This window comes from Anthonomus grandis, chromosome 14, assembly GCF_022605725.1.
Source record: "Anthonomus grandis grandis chromosome 14, icAntGran1.3, whole genome shotgun sequence".
Classification (NCBI taxonomy): domain Eukaryota; kingdom Metazoa; phylum Arthropoda; class Insecta; order Coleoptera; family Curculionidae; genus Anthonomus; species Anthonomus grandis.
Genome location: NC_065559.1, coordinates 928860 through 954255, shown reverse-complemented (window position 1 = coordinate 954255; position 25396 = coordinate 928860). Strand labels below are relative to the sequence as shown.

At 31.6% G+C, this 25396-nt stretch overlaps 3 protein-coding genes across 5 annotated transcripts; 2 read left to right on the top strand and 1 right to left on the bottom strand.

The window, feature by feature from the left end:
• The first annotated feature begins 4187 nt into the window (after window positions 1–4187).
• On the top strand, window positions 4188–19292 carry LOC126744461 (uncharacterized). 2 transcript variants are annotated; one of them, XM_050451900.1, is made up of 6 exons: window positions 4188–6114; window positions 14697–14786; window positions 17782–17916; window positions 17986–18129; window positions 18533–18715; window positions 19127–19292. In XM_050451900.1, the coding sequence occupies exons 2-6, from the start codon at window positions 14738–14740 to the stop codon at window positions 19195–19197; spliced, it is 582 nt and encodes a 193-aa protein (XP_050307857.1). In that variant the 5' UTR covers window positions 4188–6114; window positions 14697–14737; the 3' UTR covers window positions 19198–19292. The 2 variants fall into 2 exon arrangements, with proteins under 2 accessions (XP_050307857.1, XP_050307855.1); XM_050451898.1 differs by lacking the exon at window positions 4188–6114 and adding an exon at window positions 6151–9341.
• Window positions 19293–19518: 226 nt separating this feature from the next.
• On the top strand, window positions 19519–25107 carry LOC126744458 (KIF-binding protein-like). Of its 2 annotated transcripts, XM_050451894.1 has the most exons (7): window positions 19521–19809; window positions 20069–20369; window positions 20527–20784; window positions 24054–24238; window positions 24367–24583; window positions 24637–24845; window positions 24909–25107. In XM_050451894.1, the coding sequence occupies exons 1-7, from the start codon at window positions 19638–19640 to the stop codon at window positions 25052–25054; spliced, it is 1488 nt and encodes a 495-aa protein (XP_050307851.1). In that variant the 5' UTR covers window positions 19521–19637; the 3' UTR covers window positions 25055–25107. The 2 variants fall into 2 exon arrangements, with proteins under 2 accessions (XP_050307852.1, XP_050307851.1); XM_050451895.1 differs by lacking the exon at window positions 20527–20784 and having other exon boundaries at window positions 19519–19809.
• LOC126744460 (uroporphyrinogen-III synthase-like) lies at window positions 21232–22305 on the bottom strand. The gene is made up of 3 exons (XM_050451897.1): window positions 21824–22305; window positions 21445–21704; window positions 21232–21387 (listed from the first exon to the last, which is right to left on the bottom strand). Exons 1-3 carry the CDS (start codon window positions 22200–22202, stop codon window positions 21271–21273), a joined length of 756 nt encoding a protein of 251 aa, XP_050307854.1. The 5' UTR covers window positions 22203–22305; the 3' UTR covers window positions 21232–21270.
• Window positions 25108–25396: the final 289 nt, after the last annotated feature.

The window sequence follows — 25396 nt, the reverse complement described above, 5'->3', positions numbered from 1 at the left end:
CTCTCGATTTGCGTTTTATTTGGTAATTCCATGCTGGTAAACGTTGAAAATCAAGCAAATTCGTAATGTTCGGTGCGTCATGAGGCTCCGGGATTAACCTCCGGTAAGGCAGAGATAAACTCCCACACTTAATTTCACTTAGAACTTCAATATATTTGAAAAAAACAAACTGATGATGTTTAGTCGTTTTTTTTTTAATTTTCAGGCAATTTGGCAACCTCGCATTATTACGCAATTTTGTCCACGGCCCCCTTGATGACGATTACTAAGTAGATTAATTAGTACTTTTCATAATGTGTTAGAGAAAGACGAATTTATATCATAGATAATGTGCAAGATAAAGACAGGTATACCTAAAAAATGTCAAGATTTTTTCTTCAAGATGACGTCAATAAGTTTGATTTCATAGGTCTTGTTCTAACGGCCTTAATAAAATTAAATAATACCGAATTTTACATTATTAAGAGAGTTCGAACGCGGTAATATTTTTCCAAATATTTTTCCAAATATTTTCCTGAATTTTCTTCATATAGTTTAATATACAATTTTCATAGGATCAGTGGACAAAAGAAAATATATTACAAAATAAATACAATTAGATTTCCATATACATAAACCAAAATTTAAAAAAAATTACTGCCTGTTCTAACCTCCTTAATAAAATACCATAATATTGAATTTTTCCTTATTAAGCGCGTTCGAACGCGGTAATATTATTTAAATTGTTTTGTATTTAATTTGTTATTAATCATTTTGCGTACATTGCCCTGGATATTTGAAACGATTGGAAAAAATGACAAAATTGTATAGAATTAAATTTTCATACATTTAAAGTAAAATATAAGAAAAAAAATTATCCTGTTCTAACCTCCTTAATAACATCGAATTTTTAAATATTAAGCGCGTTCGAACGCGATAACATTATTTAAATTGTTTTGTTTTTAATTTGTTATTAATAATTTTACGTACATTTTCCTGGTCTCTTTAAACAATAGGAAAAAATGACAAAATTGTATACAATCAAATTTTCATACATTTAAAGTAAAATATATGAAAAAAATTATCCTGTTCTAACCCCCTTAATACCATTGAATTTTTCATTATTAAGGGCGGTCGAACGGAGTAATATTTTTATTATTAATAATTTAATTTTGTTCATAATTAATTTGTACATATTCATTTTTTGCCATTATTAAACAATAAAAAATATATAAAGAAATAAATACAATCATATTTACATACATAAAGTCACAATTAAAGAAAAATATATTCCTGTTCTAACCTCCTTAATAATAATGAATTTTTCAATATTAAGCGCGTTTGAACGCGGTAACATTATTTAAAATGTTTTGTTTTTAATTTGTTATTAATAATTTTGCGTACATTTCCCTGGATATTTTAAACGATTGGAAAAAATGACAAAATTGTATACAATTAAATTTTCATACATTTGAAGTAAAATATAAGAAAAAAATATTCCTGTTCTAACCCCCTTAATACCATTGAATTTTATATTATTAAGGGCGGTCGAACAGAGTAATATTTTTATTATTAATAATTTAATTTTTTTCATAATTCATTTGTACATATTAATTTTTTGGCATTATTTAACAATAAAAAATATATAACAAAATAAACATTTTTATACACATAAAGTCACAATTAAAGAAAAATATATCCCTGTTCTAACCTCCTTAATAATACTGAAATTTTTCAATATTAAGCGCGTTCGAACGCGGTAAAATTAATTAAATTGTTTTGTTTTTAATTTATTAATAATTTTACGTACATTTCCTTGGTGTCTTTAAACAATAGGAAAAAAATTACAAAATTGTATACAATTAAATTTTCATACATTTAAAGTAAAATATAAAAAAAAAAAATATCCTGTTCTAACCCCCTTAATACCATTGAAATTTACATTATTAAGGGCGGTCGAACGGAGTAATATTTTTATTATTAATAATTTAATTTTTTTCATAATTAATTTGTACATATTAATTTTTTGGCAATATTAAACAATAAAAAATATATAAAGAAATAAATACAATCATATTTTTATACACATAAAGTCACAATTAAAGAAAAATATATCTCTGTTGTAACCTCCTTAATAATATGGAATTTATCAATATTAAGCGCGTTCGAACGCGGTAAAATTAATTAAATTGTTTTGTTTTTAATTTATTAATAATTTTACGTATATTTCCTTGGTGTCTTTAAACAATAGGAAAAAAATTACAAAATTGTATACAATTAAATTTTCATACATTTATTGTAAAATTTATGAAAAAAAAAAATCCTGTTCTAACCCCCTTAATACCATTGAATTTTACATTATTAAGGGCATTCGAACGGAGTAATATTTTAATAGTTAATAATCAAATTTTTCTTATTATTAATTTGTAAATACACATTTTTTGGCATTAATAAACAATAAATAAATATATAACAAAATAAATACAATCAGATTTTTATACACATAAAGTCACAATTAAAGAAAAATATATCCCTGTTCTAACCTCCTTAATAACATCGAATTTTTTAATATTAAGCGCGTTCGAACGCGGTAACATTATTTAAATTGTCTTGTTTTTAATTTGTTATTAATAATTTTACGTACATTTTCCCGGTCTCTTTAAACAATAGGAAAAAATTACAAAATTGTATACAATGAAATTTTCATACATTTAAAGTAAAATATAAGAAAAAAATTATCCTGTTCTAACCCCCTTAATACCATTGAATTTTTCATTATTAAGGGCGGTCGAACGGAGCAATATTTTTATTGTTAATAATTTTACTTTTTTCATAATTAATTTGTACATATGCATTTTTTGGCATTATTTAACAATAAAAAATATAAAACAAAATAAATACAATCATATTTTTATACACATAAAGTCACAATTAAAAAAAAATATATCCCTGTTCTTACCTCCTTAATAATACTGAAATTGTTCAATATTAAGCGCGTTCGAACGCGGTAAAATTAATGATATTATTTTGTTTCCAATTTGTTATTAATAATTTTGCTTACATTTCCTTGGTCTCTTTAAGAAATAGGAAAAATGACAAAATTGTATACAATTAAATTTTCATACATTTAAAGTAAAATATATGAAAAAAAAATATCCTGTTCTAACCTCCTTAATACCATTGAATTTTACATTACTAAGGGCGGTCGAACGGAGTAATATTTTTTTATTAATAATTTAATTTTTTTTTATAATTAATTTGTACATATTAATTTTTTGGCATTATTAAACAATAAAAAATATATAACAAAATAAATACAATCAGATTTTTATACACATAAAGTCTCAATTAAAGAAAAATATATCTCTGTTGTAACCTCCTTAATAATATGGAATTTTTCAATATTAAGCGCGTTCGAACGCGGTAACATTATTTAAATTGTTTTGTTTCAAATTTGTTATTAATAATTTTGCTTACATTTCTTTGTTGTCTTTAAACGATAGGGAAAAAAATGACAAAATTGTATACAATTAAATTTTCATACATTTAAAGTAAAATATAAGAAAAAAATATTCCTGTTCTAACTCCCTTAATACCATTAAATTTTCCATTATTAAGGGCGGTCGAACGGAGTAATATTTTTATTATTAATAATTTAATTTTTTTCATAATTAATTTGTACATATTAATTTTTTGGCATTAATAAACAATAAAAAATATATAACAAAATAAATACAATCAGATTTTTATACACATAAAGTCACAATTAAAGAAAAATATATCCCTGTTGTAACCTCCTTAATAATATGGAATTTTTCAATATTAAGCGCGTTCGAACGCGGTAAAATTAATTAAATTGTTTTGTTTTTAATTTATTAATAATTTTACGTACATTTCCTTGGTGTCTTTAAACAATAGGAAAAAAATTACAAAATTGTATACAATTAAATTTTCATACATTTATTGTAAAATTTATGAAAAAAAAAAATCCTGTTCTAACCCCCTTAATACCATTGAATTTTACATTATTAAGGGCGTTTGAACGGAGTAATATTTTTATAGTTAATAATCAAATTTTTCTTATTATTAATTTGTACATACACATTTTTTGGCATTAATAAACAATAGAAAATATATAACAAAATAAATAAAATCACATTTTTATACACATAAAGTCACAATTAAAGAAAAATATATCCCTGTTCTAACCTCCTTAATAATAATAAAATTTTTCAATATTAAGCGCGTTCGAACGCGGTAAAATTAATTAAATTGTTTTGTTTTTAATTTGTTATTAATAATTTTGCTTGCATTTCCTTGGTGTCTTTAAGAAATAGGAAAAATGACAAAATTGTATACAATTAAATTTTCATACATTTAAAGTAAAATATAAGAAAAAATATTCCTGTTCTAACCCCCTTAATAACAATGAACTTATTAAGGGCGGTCGAACGTAGTCATAAATTTTCTTATTCTTTAACATAAATATTTGCTCCCATTTTAATAAATTCCTTTGATAATAATAAATCAAGCAAGCGGGCTAATGATCAAACCTGGCAAGAAGACTCCTAGCTGGCTCTGATTCAAAGTTGACAGTTTTAAGTGTTCTTGTCTTTCTCTAGCACATTATCTTATATTTAACACCAATCAAACTTGTATCTAGCTGACTGCGATAAAAACCGCACGAAATTTGCCATATTGATTTTTTAGTGACAGCTGTCAAAAGTCATCAATTAAATTGACATTTGTAGATGTCAAATGTCAATGATTTTTTTTTAATTTAATTTATCGTACTTTTATAATATTATATTATCAATTAATTAATTAAAAAAAAAAAAGTTAAAAGGTTAGGACCGCAACCCTTTGCACTCTCGACCCCTTTAACGTTCGAATTAAGATCCCCGACGAGTTTTTTCGCTAATGCACGCGAAGTGTTTTTTTTTACACTCTCAGGTTTTTATGCTCGATGTACACCCCTTTACTTGAGGCAAATAATTACCCCGTAATAAGGGTACATAACCAAATAACCGTTAAAGAGAGGGTGAAAGCTATAGCTTGTGTTACTTAAATCCGGTTTTTTCTTTAATGAAACTTCTGAGCAAGTTGGCAACGCCGCATTAAGGAGATTTCATTACAGCCCACTTGACTTAAACTAGAGACAGTAAAAATATTAGAAACTTACTGGATATTGAATTTAATTTGGCAAAATCTTGTTTTTTATTGAAATTAGGCGAAAAAGCATAGAGGGCTTTTTTGTAGACCATGAAAATGCTCATCTCTTTTATAATTTGTCAATTTTTCATATCTCTAATAGGAACGAAGATATTTAAGAAAAACCCTAACAATGCATAGGACTGGTGAGCCTAAGAAATTGTCTTATTTTTGGCATATGGGTGCACTGACATAGTGCTTTTACAAGTTCCTGAAGATGAAGGAAAGGAGGAAGAAGAAGGACGAACGTCAAACGTTTGACAGCAGGAAAGAAGACGAAGACAAGGGAGCAGTAAAAAAAGAAGAAGATCTTAAGGCGCTTGTAAGACAAACAGAGTAATGTCTCTATTTATATATTTCGATGCTATCACCAAAGGTGCATGTTGAAAAACTATATTAAATTTCACAAATAACCACGTTTATGCCTTAAAACGCTCCGCCGAGGTTTCTCTCTCTCTATATATATAAAACTTGTGTGGACGCAAAGAAAAAGCAACAACGTAATGTTTTAATTAAATTACCCCGGCCTGAATAGGGCCGCTCCATACACGCTCAATTTTTCGATTTTCCCAACCAAGAGAAAAGCAACTTCTTCTTATTACTACGACCTACGAAGACCCTTTTCACAAACACGAACCGCTTTTCAGGGAGAGAGAAAACTTCGCCTTTTTTAACGAAAACTGTTCTTAATTCGGCAGCAGGTTTTTCCGGTTTTTCGTAAATAATTAATGAAAGTTTCAGACGATGCGTTTCCTTTAAGTAAGTTTCCCAGAAACGACGAGAGAAAATCCATGAATAGCCTACACTGTAATTTGCAAGCAGACCAACCTTGTCCTGGGATTAAAAGACATCCATGGTTGTTGTCGAAGGCTCTAGAGATGTCCGGAAAGACTGTTGCTCGCTGATAGGACGTGCTTGGAAGTTGTAAGTGTCTAAAAGTGCCCTCAGAAGATGTTCGTTATTATAAAGAGTTTCCTCAAGCTTCCTCAAGCACTAGCACTCATTCCTTGGCACTCATTTACATACAAAAAATTACTTCAATTTCTTCAACTGTCACTCCAAGGCATGTTTGCCTTTTCAATTCAAGGGAATGTTTCCACTAGTCTTTCTGATATGAGAATTCCAAGTGAGTGGTTAGCTTAAAGATCAATCAGTCCTCACGGACGTCACTGCCTAAAATGTCTGATATTTTCCAGGATATTCTTTGAAATGGTTTAGACCCTAAGTAAAGCTTATTAAGAATACTTTTCTAAACGTTATACTTTTTGATTCAGGAGAATATTCCCAGTAGTTTTCTAGATATGGTACTTTGAAGTGAGTGGTCGCTTTAAAGGTCAATCAGTGCTCATGTACATCACTGCCTAAAATCTCTGATATTTAACAGGATATTCTCTGAACTGGTTTAGACTCTACATAAGGTTTAATAAGAATACTTTTCTGAACGTTATGCTTTTTAATTCACCAGAATATTCCCACTAGTTTTCCAGATATGGTACTTGGAAGTTAGTGGTCAGTTTGAAGATCAATCATTGCTCATGGACGTCACTGCCTAAAATGTCTGATATATTCCAGGATATTATTTGTACTGCTTTAGACCCTTAATAAGACTTGACAAGAATACTTTTCTGAACATTATGCTTTTTGTTTCATGAGAATATTCCTACTAGTTTCTCAGATCCTGGACTTAGAAGTGAGTGGTCACTACAGCCTAAATAAGGTTACAAAAAGTGACTTGACCTTCTTGAAATAAATGAGATATTCCAGGCAGTCAACTTCATGGACTCATACAACTCCTTGGAAGATATCAAGGTTCTCAACAGCCTGGAAGTATCAAAAAATTACTTCAGTTTCTTGGTATTGGTAAACCCCCTAGAAAAGATCGTCAACTGCTTTGAAGCAAAAAATCACTCTCCATACTTAGTCCTTGAAGTTCTTCCTTATTTTTCTAGTTTTACACTTTTAGAATTAAAGTTCAACTGTCAAGGAAATGTTTACGACTGTCTGGAAGTACCAGAAATTACTTCAAAGGCTTCGAAGGCTCCAAAAGGGACGACTTCAGCTAGGGAAACCAAAAGAAATATGCGAGGCAGTCGAGATAGGTCTAAAGCAACTTCCTGGAAGATATGAAGGCTCTCAACTGCCTGGAAGTATCAAAAAATGACTTTTACTTCTTCAAATGTCTAAAAAGGAAGACTTAACTTGGTCGAAATTAAAGAAATATTCCAGGCAGTCGAGATATGTCTAATGCAACTTCGTGGAAGATATTAAGGCTCTTAAACTGCTTGGGAGTATCAAAAAATGAGTTCAACTTCTTGGTATTAAGACAAACGTCCAGGCAGTTGAGGATTTTTTCAGACAACCCCCTTGGTAAGACCCTCAAGTGCCTGGAAGTAAAAAATTACTTTACATGTTTTTTAATTGGGAAATAAAAACAATTCCACGTGATTGCAGAACCTCGTACTTATTCCTTGAAGTTCTTTCTTACTTCATTAGCTTCACACTCTTGGAATTAAAGCTCAACTATCAGGAAAATGTTTTGCACTGCCTGGAAGTACCAAAAAATTACTTTAACTTCTTCAACTGTCTAAAAAAGGAAGACTTAAATTGGTCGAAATTAAAGAAATATTCCAGGCAGTTGAAATATGTCTGATGCAAATTCGTGGAAGATATTAAGGCTCTCAACTGCCTGGAAGTATCAAAAAATGACTCCAGCTTCCTGGTTTAAGACAAACATGCAAACAGCTAAAGATTTTTTTCATAAAACCTTCGGAAAAAAGGCCCTCGAGTGCCTGGAAGTAAAAAATTACTCTTCACACTTATTCCTTGAAGTACTTCCTCACCTCACTAGCTTCACACTTATGGAATTAAAACTCAACTGCCAGGAAAACGTTTTTAGCTGCCTGGAAGTTCCTGAAACCACTTCAATGACGTCAACTACTTGAAATAAATCAAATATTCCTTGGGTTTTGGTTTGGGTTGGTCTGGAGGAGGTTTTCTATGGAGGATTCTTATCTAGAAACTTTTGGAAGAGATTCTTTATTACACGACAGTCTTTTATGTAAACTATCACAAGTGACGTCATTTGTGACCCGGAAACTTTGACTCTGAGAAACCTGATAAGTGAATGACTAATTAAACCAATATTCCAGGCACTTGCAACGCTTTGGGTTTAGTTTATATTGGGTTGAGTGAAGGTTTTCTATGGAAACTCTTGTCCAGGAGTGCCTGGAAGAGATTCTTCATTAAACGACAACCTTCAGGTCCATGTGAACTGTCTCAAGTGACGTCATGTGCGACTTGGAACCTTTGACTCTGAAAAACCTGATAAATGAATGACTTCAACCTCTCGAAATAAAAGTCTTTAAATATTCCCCATGCAACTCTTTGGCGTTGGGTTGTATTGAATTGAGTGGACGTTTTCTGTGGAAACTTTTGTCCAGGAGTGCCTGGAAGAGATTCTTCATTAGACGACCACCTTCAGGTCCATGTGAACTGTCTCAAGTGACGTCATGTGCGACTTGCAAACTTTGACTCTGAAAAACCTGATAAATGAATGACTTCAACCTCTCAAAATAAAAGTCTTTAAATATTCCCCATGCAACTCTTTGGCGTTGGGTTGTATTGAATTGAGTGGACGTTTTCTGTGGAAACTTTTGTCCAGGAGTGCCTGGAAGAGATTCTTCATTAGACGACCACCTTCAGGTCCATGTGAACTGTCTCAAGTGACGTCATGTGCGACTTGGAAACTTCAACTCTGAAAAACCCGATGAATGGATGGGTCAGGGAATCTTAGTGAGTGCTATTGACATGAACATTAGTCATAAGATGTTCTTGAATAAGATAATAAAATAACGTTTCAAAAAATCCCTTTTTTCCCCAACTGGGTGTACATACGTTAAGGTGACACCGAGTAACGCCGCGACGCAACTTCCGTCGTGTTTTTGGTCGGTTATAAAAGAGGGAAACAGCCGCGTCGGGGGCTAATTTGTGGCCCCCCCGCGTGCAAGACGCCACCGGTAGAAGCGAGAGGAAACCTGTTGTTGACTGGTTTGATCCCATAATGAAATTCTTCTGGTTTAACGTTGTCTTAGTTACTTTTTGCCTTGTTGCATTATGTGAGGTAATCAGTGCGGATTTTAGTGATTCAGATTGTGAGTATTTGTTTATTTTTTTTGTGTATATTTTTGTTTAATTTATTGTAATTTTTTTTGTTCAAATTTATAGGAGGATTTATATTTTAATTATTTTTTTTTTTAATTAATGTTATATTACGAAATAGTTGTTGAATTAGGGAAATGATTTGAAAAACTACTTGAAGTAAAAAATTGTTTTTTTTTTATTTTTTCAATAGTCTAGGAAGAAATATGTCTAAAATTATGAAAAAAAATGAAAATTTTTTGATAGTAAAGGCATAATAACCCAAAAATTATATACCATGTGTAAAAAATTATTTATTAAACAAAAAATTAATTTAAAAAAAGGGTAATAAAAATAGCCTGTAATTTTTTTAAAATATTTATTATTTTTTTGAACCCAATTTTTTTGATATGAAAGGATTATGAACTAAAAAATAAATTACCTTTCAGAAAAAAAATATATTAAAAAAATGTCCGTGTTCTAACCGCCTTAATAACGCTTAATAATATATAATTTTGCTGTTTTAAGGCCGTTCGAACGCGATAATATTTTTTTTTTATATTTCTTTAAATTTTTCTAATATTAGTTTTACAAAAAATTTTATGGAGACTATTAGACAAGAAAAAAACAAATAAAAAAATTAATAGAACAGATTTTTTAGATACATAGTGTCAAAACAAAAAAAATATATGCTAGTTCGAACCTCCTTAATAAAATTGAATAATATCGAATTTTATGCTATTAAGACCGTTCGAACGCGGTATTATTTTTTTTATTGATTTGTTTAATATTTACTATTATTGACTTCGCTTACGTTTTTAGTCGTTTTTAAACGATAAGAAACCAATTAAAAAATTCTACAAAATCAAATTTCCATACACATAAAGTCAAAACTATAAAAATAATATGCTTGTTCTAACGCCCTTAATAAAATTTAATAAAATCGACTGTTCCATTATTAAGGGCGTTCGAACACGGTAATATTATTTTTTATTGATTTGTTTATTATTCACTATCATTGACTTTGCTTACCTTTTTAGGATTTTCGAATATTAAGAAATTAATTACAAAATTGTATACAAACCAGAAAACTGTTAAAAAAAATAATTCTGTAATAACTGTAATAGTTCTAACCGCCTTAATAAAAATGAATAATATGGAATTTTATGATACTAAGGCCGTTCGAACGCGATATTATTTTTTTTATTATTTACTATTATTCACTTTGCTATCAATTTTAATGGTTTTTAAAAAATGAGAAGCCAATTAAAAAATTTTAGAAAATCGAATTTTCACACATATAAAGTAAAAACTATAACATATATATGCCCGTTCTAACGTCCTTAATAACATTTAATAATATAGACATTTTGATTTATTAAGGGCGTTCGAACAGGGTACTAAAATTTTTTTTAATTGATTCGTTTAATATTCACTATTATTGACTTTGCTTACCTTTTTAGGATTTTCGAATATTAAGAAAATAATTACAAAATTATATACAAACCAGAAAACTCCTGTCCTAACCTCCTTAATAAAAATAGATTTTTGAATTTTATTGATTTTTACAATTTGAAGGTCTGTCACCCTAAATTTCGATTTGGAAATATAGAAAATACAAAAAAATAAATAAATTACTAAAAAATAGTAATAAAATGTAAGAAATGCTTTACATATTTATTACTAAATTAAAAAAATAGTATGGAACAATTTTTTTTAGTATCTATTTATTTTTTCTTTAAATCCAAATTTTTTTGATATTACGGGATTATGATATCACCTTTTAAAAAAAAATTAGAAAAAAAATTTTGTGTTCTAACTCCCTTAATAAGGCTAAATAATTGTATTAAGGCCGTTCGAACACGATAATACTTTTTTTAAATTATTTCTTTACATTTTTTAATATAAATTTTACATACAAATTTGTTAAGACTATTGGACAACAAAAAAATAATTTAAAAAATTAATAGAATTAAATTTTTAGATACATAAAGTCAAAACAAAAAAAATATATGCTAGTTCGAACCTCCTTAATAAGTTAAATAATATTGAATTTTATTAAGGCCGTTAGAACGCGGTATAATTTTTTTATTTATTTATTTAATATTTACTATTTTTCACTTTGCTAACATTTTTAATTGTTTTTAAACAATGAGAAACCAATTAAAAAATTTTATAAAATCGAATTTCCGTACACATAAAGTCAAAACTATAAAAATAATATGTTTGTTCTAACGCCCTTAATAATATTTAATAACGACTGTTCCATTATTAAGGGCGTTCGAACACGGTAATATTATTTTTTTATTGATTTGTTTAATATTCACTATCATTGACTTTGCTTACCTTTTTAGGATTTTCGAATATTAAGAAAATAATTACAAAATTAGAAAACTGTTAAAAAAATATATATGACAAAAAATATATGCCAGTTCTAACCGCCTTAATAAAAATGACTAATATGGAATTTTATGATACTAAGGCCGTTCGAACGCGATATTAATTTTTTTATTATTTACTATTATTCACTTTGCTATCATTTTTAATGGTTTTTAAAAAATGAGAAGCCAATTAAAAAATTTTAGAAAATCGAATTTTCACACATATAAAGTAAAAACTATAACATATATATGCCCGTTCTAACGTCCTTAATAACATTTAATAATATAGACATTTTGATTTATTAAGGGCGTTCGAACAGGGTACTGAAATTTTTTTTTATTGATTCGTTTAATATTCACTATTATTGACTTTGCTTACATTTTTAGGATTTTCGAATATTAAGAAAATAATTACAAAATTATATACAAACCAGAAAACTCCTGTCCTAACCTCCCTAATGAAAATGGATTTTTGGATTTTATTGATTTTTACAATTTGAAGGTCTGTCACCCTAAATTTCGATTTGGAAATATAGAAAATACAAAAAAATAAATAAATTTTAAAAAATAGTAATAAAATGTAAGAAATGCTTTACATATTTATTACTAAAATAAAAAAATAGGATGGAACAATTTTTTTTAGTATTTATTTATTTTTTCTTTAAATCCAACTTTTTTTGATATTACAGGATTATCAAATCACCTTTTAAAAAAAAAATTAGAAAAAAAATGTTGTGTTCTAACTCCCTTAATAAGGCTAAATAATTGTATTAAGGCCGTTCGAACACGATAATACTTTTTTTTAATTATTTCTTTACATTTTTTAATATAAATTTTACATACAAATTTGTTAAGACTATTGGACAACAAAAAAATAATTTAAAAAATTAATAGAATTAAATTTTTAGATACATAAAGTCAAAACAAAAAAAATATATACTAGTTCGAACCTCCTTAATAAGTTAAATAATATTGAATTTTATGCTATTAAGGCCGTTAGAACGCGGTATAATTTTTTTTATTTATTTATTTAATATTTACTATTTTTCACTTTGCTAACATTTTTAATTTTTTTAAACAATGAGAAACCAATTAAAAAATTTTATAAAATCGAATTTCCACACACATAAAGTCAAAACTATAACAATTATATGCCCGTTCTAACGTCCTTAATAAAATGTAATAATATGGACTTTTCTGTTATTAAGGGCGTTCGAACGCGTTAGCAAATTATTGTTGATTTATTTAATCTTTATTGGTGTAGCTTAAATTGTTTTACGATTTTTGATAACAATAAGAAAAATAGTATAAAATTATTTACATCCAATTTTAATACAAATAAAGCAAAATTTAAAGAATATATATATATTGCAGTTCTAACCTCCTCAATACACTTATTTACTTCGTTTTTTATATTTACATTTAATTAAAAAAAATAAATTAAATTTAACAATCAAGAACTTGACAAGACATTGACTAAAATAATTTTTTTTTTTATAGAAAGTCTAAATAATAATTTAATTGAAATAATAAAACTAAAAACAAATTAATCAATTAAAAAAAAAATTAAACAGAAAATTTAATACACATGAAGCCAAAACTGAAAAAGAAAATATGCCTGTTTTAACCTCTTTAATAAAGTCATTCTGTGTCTAAGTATTTTTTTCATATTAAAATTATTCAAATATGCCTGCTCTAACTGCCTTAATAAAAATCCATATCATTATTTTAAGGCCGTTCAAACAGTGTAATATTTTTTTTATTGCTTTGTTTAATATTCACTGTTGATGACTTTTCTTACACATAAAGAAACATTTAAAAAAGATATCATCTTGTTTTAACGGTCTTAACAAAATTAAATATTATTGATTTTCACAATTTTAAGGAGATTCGAACGCGGCTATTTTATTTTGATGGCCAAATAATAAGGAAACGCACCTAAGTGCGCTACAGTTAAAAAAAAAATGGAAAAATATAGAGATTATTCCACTTGAATAACCCAATCTGACATCTACTTCCACTATTCCCTAAGCACCACCCTGTATCCTGTACTTTCAATTAACTGACAAAAAACTTCAGAAAATTACATTTAACAAAAAAAGAACAAGTTTAACTTTGCGACCGTTTTGGGTAAATCTCTTTAAACCCTAAGGGGGCGTTTTTATATTTACTTCCTAATGATTCGAATAGCATCCCCCTCCTTCTTAATTAAAAAGTTATAATGTAATGTAAGTTATAACGTAAACATTGGATATGACAAGTTCAGCTTGATGGACTTACATAATAATAATAATAATAATAAGAGCGCTTTAATTAATTCAACAATGAATATACCAAAACACTAAATAAGGGCGCAGTTTAACTGATCTATATGTATATGACAGCAACGGTCAGGTATTCTTCCTATACTTATGTATATGCTAAATAACATTGTATATGTCATAGTGGGTATTATCCAGAATATGTATATTATATACCCGCCAATATATACAAAAAGCTTTTAGACGTGAGAATGAAGTGCCGTGTGTAAGCTTGTAAATATTTGCTTTTAAAAGCACCTTTCGGCATTTTTAATGCCTACACTCAAATATTCCGGTTTAAGCTTTAACCGCGATCGGTTGTTTTTTTGTTCTTTATAAGGTGCGAAAATGATGCGAATAGTAAGCGGAAAAGGGATGGATGATAGTAAAGCTCTTCGGAAATATTGGCTCGTGTCATACTTAAAAATGTCTTAACAAATGAACGTTGACACTTGACAAGTGACTTTACTAAGGAAAATTGACAAATAGGTTCTCTGGTATAAAGGGCGTAGTATTAAAGTGATTTTTTTTTGTTCGAACATATCGGCAACCTTGCCAATATGCTCGTTGACATAGGTGACGAAATTTGGCGAAAAAATAATTGAATGCGACGATGCCAACTCATCTATAATATCTGAAAATTGCTTTTTCTTAATTTTAAATTAAAACATTCTTTTGTGCGTTTCAGATCTTCCAAAGACAGAGATTCGTAATAGGGAGCATCGAACGATGCGAGTCAACATGCGAGTCGGAAAACGGCCGGATTTGGATGACGATGGTGAGAATTTCTTTTTTCGATAATTATTTTTTTTTTATTGAATATTTATTACTGCGTTCGAACGCCCTTAATACATAAGAATTTCACATAAATTAACGGTATTAAGGGGGTCAGAACGGGGTCAAATTATGTTTCAATTTTTGAAGTTATGTGTATGAAAATCTATTTATATATTATTTTGTTGGCTTTTTCCTATTGTCCAGAAACTCAAAAGTTGTGCACCGGAAAGCACCATAGGTAATAATTAAATAAAATTAATAAAAATGTCATTGCGTTCGAACGGTCTTATTTTTTTTAAAATAATGATTTTATTAAGGAGGTTCAAACAGGGCAAATTTTTTTTTTTTAGTTTTTGAAGCAATGTATATGAAAATCTTTTTGTATATAATTTTAATATAATTATCCTAATATCAAAAACATTAAAAAATTGTACATTAAACTCAATATTAGTAAACACTAAAAAAATAATTAAAAATTACTGCGTTCGGACGGTCTTAATACATTAAAATTTAGGTGTATAATAAGGAGGTCAGAACGGGGTCAAGTTATGTTTCAATTTTTGAAGTTATGTGTTGTATATGATTTTGTTGGCTTTTTCCTATTGTCGAGAAACTCAAAAAATGTGCACCGGAAAGCACCATAGGTAATAATTAAATAAAATTATTAAAAATTTTATTGCGTTCGAACGGTCTTAATTTTTAAAAAATAATGGTTTTATTAAGGAGGTTCAAACAGGGCAAATTTTTTTTTTAGTTTTAGAAGCAATGTATATGAAAATCTTTTTGTATATAATTTTAATATAATTATCCTAATATTAAAAACATTAAAAAATTGTACATTGAACTCAATATTAGTAAACACTAAAAAAATAATTAAAAAATTACTGCGTTCGAACGGTCTTAATACATTAAAATTTAGGTGTATATTAAGGAGGTCAGAACGGGGTCAAGTTATGTTTCAATTTTTGAAGTTATGTGTTGTATATGATTTTGTTGGCTTTTTCCTATTGTCGAGAAACTCAAAAAATGTGCACCGGAAAGCACCATTAATATAAATTATTAAAAATTTTATTGCGTTCGAACGGTCTTAATTTTAAACAAATAATGATTCTATTAAGGAGGTTCAAACAGGGCAAATTTTTTTTTTAGTTTTTCAAGCAAAGTATTAAAAAAATCCTTTTGTATATAATTTTAATATATTTATCCAAACATCAAAAACATTAAAAAATTGTGCATTGAACTCAATATTAGTAAACGCTAAAAAAATAATTAAAAAATTACTGCGTTTGAACGGTCTTAATTTTTTAAAAATAATGATTTTATTAAGGAGGTTCAAACAGGGCAAATTTTTTTTAGTTTTTCAAGCAATGTATAAAAAAACTCCTTTTGTATCTAATTTTAATATATTTATCCAAACATCAAAACATTAAAAAATTGTACATTGAACTCAATATTAGTAAACACTAAAAAAATAATTAAAAAATTGCTGCGTTTGAACGGTCTTAATACTTTAAAATTTAGGTATATATTAAGGAGGTTCGAACGGGTCAATTTTAAAAAAAATAAAAAACTGACTGCACGTGTTTTATCAAATTTTCCTTAAATTAATATTAACGAATATACTAATAAATATTACTAAAATATCTTAATGCGGTTGAACGTTCCTAATCGTTAAAATTCAATATAAAATTATATCCGCGTTCTAACGGTCTTAATATCAAGCAACTTAGCTATATATTAAGGAGGTTCAAACAGGTCTATTAAAAAAAAAATTACTTGATGACTTTGGGAACCTGATGGGAAGCGTTATGCCATATTTGCCCTAAAATTTAAAAGAAAAACAAGAACTAAATTAAATTTCTTAATTAAAAGCCAATATTAAAGATTATTCTATCAAAATGAACCGAAAATGTTAATGCGTTTGAACGCTCTTAATACTGCAAAATTTCCTTGTTATTAAGGGAGTTAGAACAGGGTAATTTAGTGTTTTAATTTTTGAAGCCATTTGTTTGAAAATCTATGTGACTTTGATATATTTTTCCTAATATCCTCAAAAAATTTGCTTTAAAATCATAATTGCTAAATATTAGAGGAAAAAAATTGCAGCGTTTGAACGGCCCTAATGCCTAAATATTTAGGTCTATATTAAGGAGGTTCGAACAGGGCAATTTATTCAAAAAATTCTAATGACTTAGGCAATTTGATTGCGAATCCGAAGATTTAAGAAACTGAATAAAATGTCTCTATTTAAGCCACCATCAAAGAGTATTTTATTAAGAAAAACTAACGCGTTCAAACGCTCTTAATGGGTACTCAATTTCATTTTATTAAGGCGGTTAGAACATGGCGAATTTGTGTGTGTTTTTTTAAAGTGGTGTATACGGAAATCTCTTTGAATATAGTATCCTAAATCTCAAAAAATGTACATTAAATTAATTATCAGTAAATACAAGAAAATTTATTTAAAAATACATCCGCGTTCTAACGGTCTTAATATCAAGCAACTTAGCTCTATATTAAGGAGGTTCAAACAGGTCTATTAAAAAAAAATTACTTGATGGCTTTGAGAACCTGATGGAATGTGTTTTGCCATATTTTCCCTTAAATCCAAATAAAGACCAAGAACTGAAATAAATTTTTCTTAATTAAAGCCAATATTAAAGATTATTCTATTAAAATGAACCAAAAATATTAATGCGTTTGAACGCTCTTAATATTGTAAAATTTCCATGTTATTAAGGGAGTTAGAACAGGGCAATTTAAAAAAAAATTCTAATGACTTTGGAAATTTGATTGCATGTGTTTTTACAATATTTTCCCAAGAATCCGAAGATTTAAGAAACTGAATAAAATGCCTTTATTTAAGCCACCATTAAAGAGTATTTTATTAAAAAAAAAACTAATGCGTTCAAACGCTCTTAATATTGACTTTATTAAGGCAGTTAGAACAGGACCATTACCAACCAACTTTCCATAACACCCAAATATTGTTTTAGTAATAAATAAAAGGGACTTTCTGAGCCCCAATAGGAGACTAAGGTTAGTCGTGAGACCCGGAAAACGAATATTCCCCAATCCGGAATATCCACGGTATCACTCGACACAGACCGACCTATCCCACTACAGATCAGGTAGAAAGAGAGAGAGAGAAATAGGAGTTCAATTTCACATGTTTTTTTTTCTTGAAACATTCATTGCAGAACCAAAAAGGAAACTGCGTCTGGTCATGCGCACCGGTAAAAGAACTTCAAACGATCAAGACACCGCGGTTACACCACAATATGACACATTAACTAGTATAGAAGACACCCCACTATTTCAACATAATAACATGGACTCCACAGGTGAATAACCTATGCAGTATTTCGCTTCTTTGTCAAATCAATTGGCTGTCCTTGTTATATGCTTGTATATAATGCGCCTGTGCAAGAAAGAACCTTGCCTCTTTATTCAGGTTAGGCACGCCCCCTTATTTCATAAATACATGGCCGCCATCTTGTTTTGGTACTGACGTAATGTTCTGGAGTAATCAAGTGAGAAATAAAAATGCGTCTCATTCTGGTGACGCATTAAGACATCGTTTGGTTTTCTATGAGAGTGAGAGAGAGAGCCTCTGGCAACGTTGTAAATTATTCCTTTCGTCTAAGTTTTTTACACTAAATAGACACATTCCATAATCCATTTTAAAATAAACATGAAGCGACGTTGCCAACCCTCCTTAAAAAGTCGTTTTTTTTTTGTTAATAGGTTTGAAGAGGTCGGCCCCGCAGTTCCTGCTGAACCCTCGGATAGGAAAAAACGACCGAACCTGGAAGGTGCTGCAGAAACGAAACGACCCGAAGGCATCCGACCTGTGGTTCGGCCCACGAATCGGCAGATCTAACGAGAAATCCTACGAAGACTCGCCTTGGAGTTATATTATACTTAGAGGTGAGTCCTTCCCCTCCCCCCAACATCTTTCCGTTTTGAATTACAAAATGTGGGCGTGGCTCGTGACAAACGGACGCCATCTTGGAACTGTCAACAAACGAGTCAAGAGCCACGCCCTATTAGAAGGTTTGGCTTTCTGGTAAAAGATGGCGGCCCAACAGGGCAAACAATTAGACACCTATTGGGGATAAGTTTATATTGTGTAATAAACAAGGCTATAAAATGGGGGTAATAAAATTAACCTGTTAAGCGTTTATGGTTGTAGAGGGTGTTAATTAGACAAGGAGGCAAACATAAGAGAGTACACAATAAATATTTCATCAAGTATCAAGCAATGCCAAGTTTGATGTACTTAATGACGTAATGCCACAGTAGAATTTTATTAAAAATTAGTTTTTTGTTCTGTTTTAGGTAATCGGCAGGAATCAGACCCGAGCAGCGAAATGGACGAACAATCGACCGACGAATCATCCGAACAATAAGTTTCGTAATTCAATTATTATTATTATTATTATTATAAAATGTTATTCTGTTGCCTTTGAAAAGAACAAATATATATAAGTTACAAGAGGCGGCGCGACATCTGGTTTTATTTTATTAACGACCGTTAGGAACCCTAGTTTATCGACGCACTGATGAAAAATGTCGAGCGACTTGTACGGACTCTACTTTACCGACCGGACAAAAACCGTCAAAAAATCAGTGCCGATAACCTAACCGACATACATATTTGAAAGATCGTTCTAGGCCCTTTTCGGCTTTTGGAACAGCCTGTACTATTACCTTTACATACCTGCATTATAATAGAAGCTACTGTCAACGTGGCAAATGTCAAAAAAAAATTCCAGTGACGCAAGCACCTCTTTGAATGTAAAAACCGCGTTTTTTATTTGAAAATTTGGCGGCAAACGAGCAGGAAGAAATGGACGAGGAATCCCCGTTAACGGGCGACCTTCAGGCGTGTTTTAACGAACTGAAGAAGCACTCGGTGTCGTACAAACTGGGGCAGACCCAAGAAACCGCCGGGGACGAGATACAAAACCCGTTGCACAAACAATTTTCATTGATTTTAGCTAAAATCGATGAGGTCCTTGGTAAGTGAGGTTAGATTTGGCATAAACTATTGACGTATTCAGGTTCTTTCATTGAACAACACATTCCTACTTGACCTCCGCTTCCGGAATTAACGAAAGTGAGAGATTACACTCATTTAAATTTAGTGTGCCTTGACATGACTTATGTATGTTCAAATATAGACATAACCTGCATTTCACGTGCGAGTGAAATGTCACTACTCGGAAGTAACAGTGTTGCCAATATCGTGCCTAAAACAAAACATTTTCCCTTTAACAGCCAATCAAAACAAGGAGTCCGAAGAGTTCCTAAAAATAATTTCGATGAAGGCGTCGATCATTTACGAGAAAGCGAAAATCCTGTTGTCCGAAAACCTGTTGCCAGAATGCCGGGATTTCCTGAAGGAATCCCTGGATCTGATCAAAGGCCACTCGGACCATCCGAAAATCGCGTTTCTACACATGCGCATCGTCAATCATCTGACGTACGTCTTGTCCCGCCTCGGGAGTCTAGACGAAGCGGAAGAGATGCTGGTTAAAGCGATCGACGAAGAGAAGAAATGTACTCCGGAAGTTTACAGGTAAAGTCACACCTTTAAAGACATCTTTAATCATCGCCAAACGATCCTTTACGGATCTTTTGGCAACGCCGCGGTGCGAGATGCTGTCCGTACCCACCCATCTATATTCCTCAATAGATGGCGCAACTTTAAAAACGCATTTCTATCCTGTTTTTAGTACCGACGATTTGTTTCTGAACACGAAAAAAGACGAGAAAATGTCCGCGTCAAAGTTGAACCGCTTGTCGCTGAACAATATGCAAATGCTCGCGTGGATTTACGCCCGTTTAGGTAACGCCGAGGCGAACCTGAGGCTGCAGCACGCCATCTTGCAGAAGCAACTTAATATGGAGGAGTTCCATCCGATCAAGTGGGCCGAGTCGTGTTTCCGGTTAGCGGGGATGTTCGTCACCAATGGAGATTGGGAAAACGCGTTGTAAGTTACACGGGGTGCGGACAGCATACGGCACCGCGATGTTGCCAAGCCTGAGACCTAATGGTGAGGAACTATAAAGCCTTAAGCTGAATCCACATTGACACGTAATTACGGATCCGTTGGGACCACGTGATTGCTATCAGCCAATAACAGACCCGATTTTGGGTTAATTACGTATCAATGTAGATTCAGGCTTAGGATCTGGGTTTTGAATCATTATTGGCAACACTGCGGTTCGGAATGCTGTCTGCAGAATAAAGCATGTCAATTTTTTTTTTGAAAAATCACAGTTGGCAACGCGACTCTAAGAGAGCCTCAGTGCTACCAAATGAATAACGTGAGAAAATTGAGTTATGTCTTATTAAATTATGTAAAAGTCTATTCCTCATTTCCGTGACGTCATGTCATTGAAAATGGCGCGAAATTTGAACTTGATTACAATAAAAATGATTTTTTTTTTTTAATTTATTATAAAATAACAATGAATCATTTATGTAAGATGACCTTCAGTAGCTCCTCGGGATTGGGTTTCTTACAAACCCCGAATACCGAAACATTGTTTTCTATCAGTGTCTTTTCTGTGACCGGTCCGATTGCAATGAACTACATCAGAGCAAAAATTCAATAATCTCAAGATTGTAACCAAAAAAAAAAACTAACCTTTACTTTGTCCTTTATAGCCCCAATTAAATCGATACAACTTGAGACTCCCGAAGGGCTAAAAAATACAATAAATTCAGGAACATTCTGGAAATTATTAGTAGCAGTTGCCAACTCTTTTGGAATATTCGGGTTAGAAACAGTGTCGTAGACTTCTTGACCGACAACTTGAATTCCTTCTTTTTCGAGCTCTAAGTTCAGCGTGTCGCTCTTCAAATTTCCATGTGGATAAAGGAACGGTTGGTCATATTCAGACTTATCTGCAGAAAAATGCTTACAGTGGTACAGCACTCAATAAGGAGATATCTGATTCATACATAACGGAAATACTACTTTCACCCTCGTCCATTTACTCTACACACTTGCACTTAAGACTCACTTTCCACTATTTTCTTGGCTAAATTCACCCCATTTCCAGACTCCTTTCCCAAACAATCCAAAGCGAGTTGTTCCAGGGCACTTTTATAAGTGGCTTCGCCCACTACAAAATTGTGTTTATCTCTCCACTGGGGCAAACTGTTCTCTGGAGCTGCCATGCGTACCGCCTCCACACATCTCGGACTAGACAGTATTAAGCCACTATAAGCCCCACTAATCAGGTTTTCGCCCAGTTTCTTCAAGTTTTTAAAGGTAAACACTAAACTCCTTACTTGGCTAACCTTAAAATTGTTGGATCTGAGCAGTGTTTCATATTTGTCCGGTACGTCCTCGGATGTTTGGGATTTTATTAATAAGATGCTATTTGGGACTATTATCATATTATTTGTTATATTTTAAAGTTTGTTACAATTCTAACCATAAAACACAACAATACAGATTCTAACCTCTCTTTCTGGCAGTCATGTAGACAGCATGATGAACAGTCAAATGATCATTATAGACAGCATAATGGACCGCGGAATTTTTTTGCGGTGTTGGCCTTATTATTTTGAGGTTAAGTCAGTAGCGGCATTTGGTTCTTCAGTTTGATATGTGCGGGTCAATGAATAGCATAGTGAACCGCTAAATAAATTCCGTTGACGGCCAAAGTATTTTTAGGTTAAGGCTGAAATGCTTCCAGGAAGCCATGTAGACAGCATTTTGATTCGTCAAAAGATCAATGTAGACAGCACAACGAACCGCTGAATAAATTACGCTAATACTCTAATTATTTTCAGGTTAAGTGAGTTGGTTCAAACGAATCTTAAATTTTATGGTTAGTATGTTAAAATTCTAATCACACATTTCCTGGAGGTCATGTAGACAGCATGATGAATGGTTAAATGATCATTATAGACAGCATAATGAACCGCAAAATTATTTGCGGTGTTGGCCATATTATTTTGAGGTTAAGTCAGGTTCAAATGAAGCTTATAAACAGCACATTAAATTATTTTCTTCAGTTTGATAGGTGTAGATCAATGAACAGCATCAGTGAACCGAAAATTGTAACCTCAAACTTTCTGGAGGTCATATAGGCAGCATTTCGAATCGTTAAACGATCCATGTAGACAGCACAACAAACCGCTGAATAAATTACACTAATGTTCTGATTATTTTGAGGTTAAGTCGGTTGGATCAAAGGAAGCTTAAGTTTTAAGACTAAAATTCTAATCTCACACTTTCTGGAAGTCATGTAGACAGTATTTTGAATCATTAAATGGCCCTTATAGGCAGCATGATGAACCGCGGAATTAGTTGCGGATTTTGACGTTAAGACAGTAGCGGCGTTTGATTTAAGTAAAGCTTTAGTTTTTAAAATGAATTTGCTAAAATTCTAACGTCAAACTTTCTGAAAATCATGTAGACAGCATTCTGAACCGTCAAGTATACCGCACAACAAACCGCGAAACAAATTGTGGTGATAGCCTGACCTTTGTTTAGACGCAGCATACATTTTTTTAATTAATTTGCTAAAATTGTAACCTTAAACGTCTTAGAAGTCACGCAGACAGCATTTTGAACCCGTAAATGTTCATTATACGCAGCATGACGAATCTGGGAATAAATTGCCTTGATGGCTTGATTATTTTGAGGTTAAGTTAGTAGCGGCGTTTGGTTCAAATAAAGCCTAATTTCTTAAATTGATGATCAATGTAGACAGCACAACGAGCCACGGAATAAATTGCGCTGACGGCTTAATAATTTTGAGGTTAGGTCAGTAGCGGCGCTTGGTTGAAATGAAGCTTATAAACAGCATACTAAACCATTTTCTTCAATTTTATAAGTGGTCAACTGTGAATTTGTTATCAAAAAATTCTAAACGTAAGCTTAACCTCAAAACGTAGGCTTAAGAAAATAGTTTAGAGCGCATAATAAAATTAAATTAAATAGAGCATAAGTAATTCTATTACTAGGCTATAATGCAGTCATCAACGTTCAATGTAAACAGCATAATAAACCGCGAAATGTTTTCACGTTAATGCGCTATGCTCAGCTGGGACTTATAAACAGCACATCGAACCCGACATCTCTTCAGATTGCTTACGTCGCGGTTCGGTATGCTGTCCACACTCGCACACTTAATTAAAGAAAAACCTGGACACTTTCCCTATTATAGTTGTTACATTATGGATTTCCTACTTCACAGCGTCCAGTCGCACCCGAAATGTCTTATTTCTATTTTCCAGATATCACCTTTTTGCGTCAGAAATGATCCTGAGCCCATTGCTGGCCTCGCTAATACCGAATCCAGACGCCTACGCGGCCGAAGCGGATCTGGCACGCTCCTGGATCTATTACGGCTTGCAACTGTTTGAAGCCAGCAGAAAACCGATGATCCTGAAGGACATTGAAGGTGACGAGGTCGAAACAGGTAAATTAACGCTTTCGATATAACCTCATTGTTTGATGTAAACCGCGACACTAGGACCATTAACCTCATTTTTAATGGCAACTTCAGGAGGCAACCTTGCTATTGTTGACGTCTAGTTTTTGTTTCAGAAGTACCCGATGAGGTTCTGCCCAGTTATACTTTTAATGGATTAGATGTAGTAGTTTCCAAAGAAATACCTTGCGGTAAAATAATCTCTATAGAGCAAGCGAAGAACCTGTTTGATCATGTGCAAAAATGGGTGAAAAGGGCGCGACTGTTTTACACGTTACGCGACTTCCCTTTGCAGTACGTGAATTTGTGTTTGGACTTGAGCGAGTTGTTCAGGTACAATTACCTGTTTTCTTTGATCTGAAGTAGGTATATTTAGTGTGTCGCAGGTTTCTGGGATTTTTCGAGAAAGACTTGGAATCTCAGTACGCGGTCCAGAAAAGGCGGTACGACTCTCTGGAAGCCCTTAGCAACATCTTACGAGAGGTACGGCCCAGTTGCTATGTAGCCGTCAACGTGGAACTTACCAAAGAACTTATCGAAGTCCAAATGGAGCTGATGAATCTCAACTTGAAGAAGCTGTACACTCCTGCTAAAGGTTCGTCTTTTTTTTTAGTGTGTCGCCATCTGTTGGAAGTGCGCGGGTTATGTTGTTTTTTAGAATTAAGATTGGGGGTCAACGAAGAGTCGGTCAGAAGGCAAATGACCGCTTTCTCCTCTTTACACGAAACTCTCGAGAAGGTTTCCTCCAGTTTGAATGTTCCCGCGAAAAGTGTGGAGAGTTCGGAACCAGTACCGCAGCAATGAATTATAGAATGTGTATAATTTTTTAGGAAAAGAATAAATGAGTTGTTTATAAATGTTGTTTGAACTCATTCGATTGTTGGCGCCAAAAAATGACGTGTAGACAGCAACTGGTGCGACCATGATACCCTAACTTAAAGTGACAGTTCATTGATATGAAAAGTTATTTATCTCGTATATTCGTTATATTGCAAATGTATCAATAAGTGCAATTAAAAAGGAATTTAACTGTCACCCTCTGGCGCCAATTACAAAATTCAAAACTGTAGTACCGTAATTGCGATTGACAGCTGTCATATGGCAGTGTGCAAATCTGTTATGGCACACGTCCCTACTGTTGTCCTT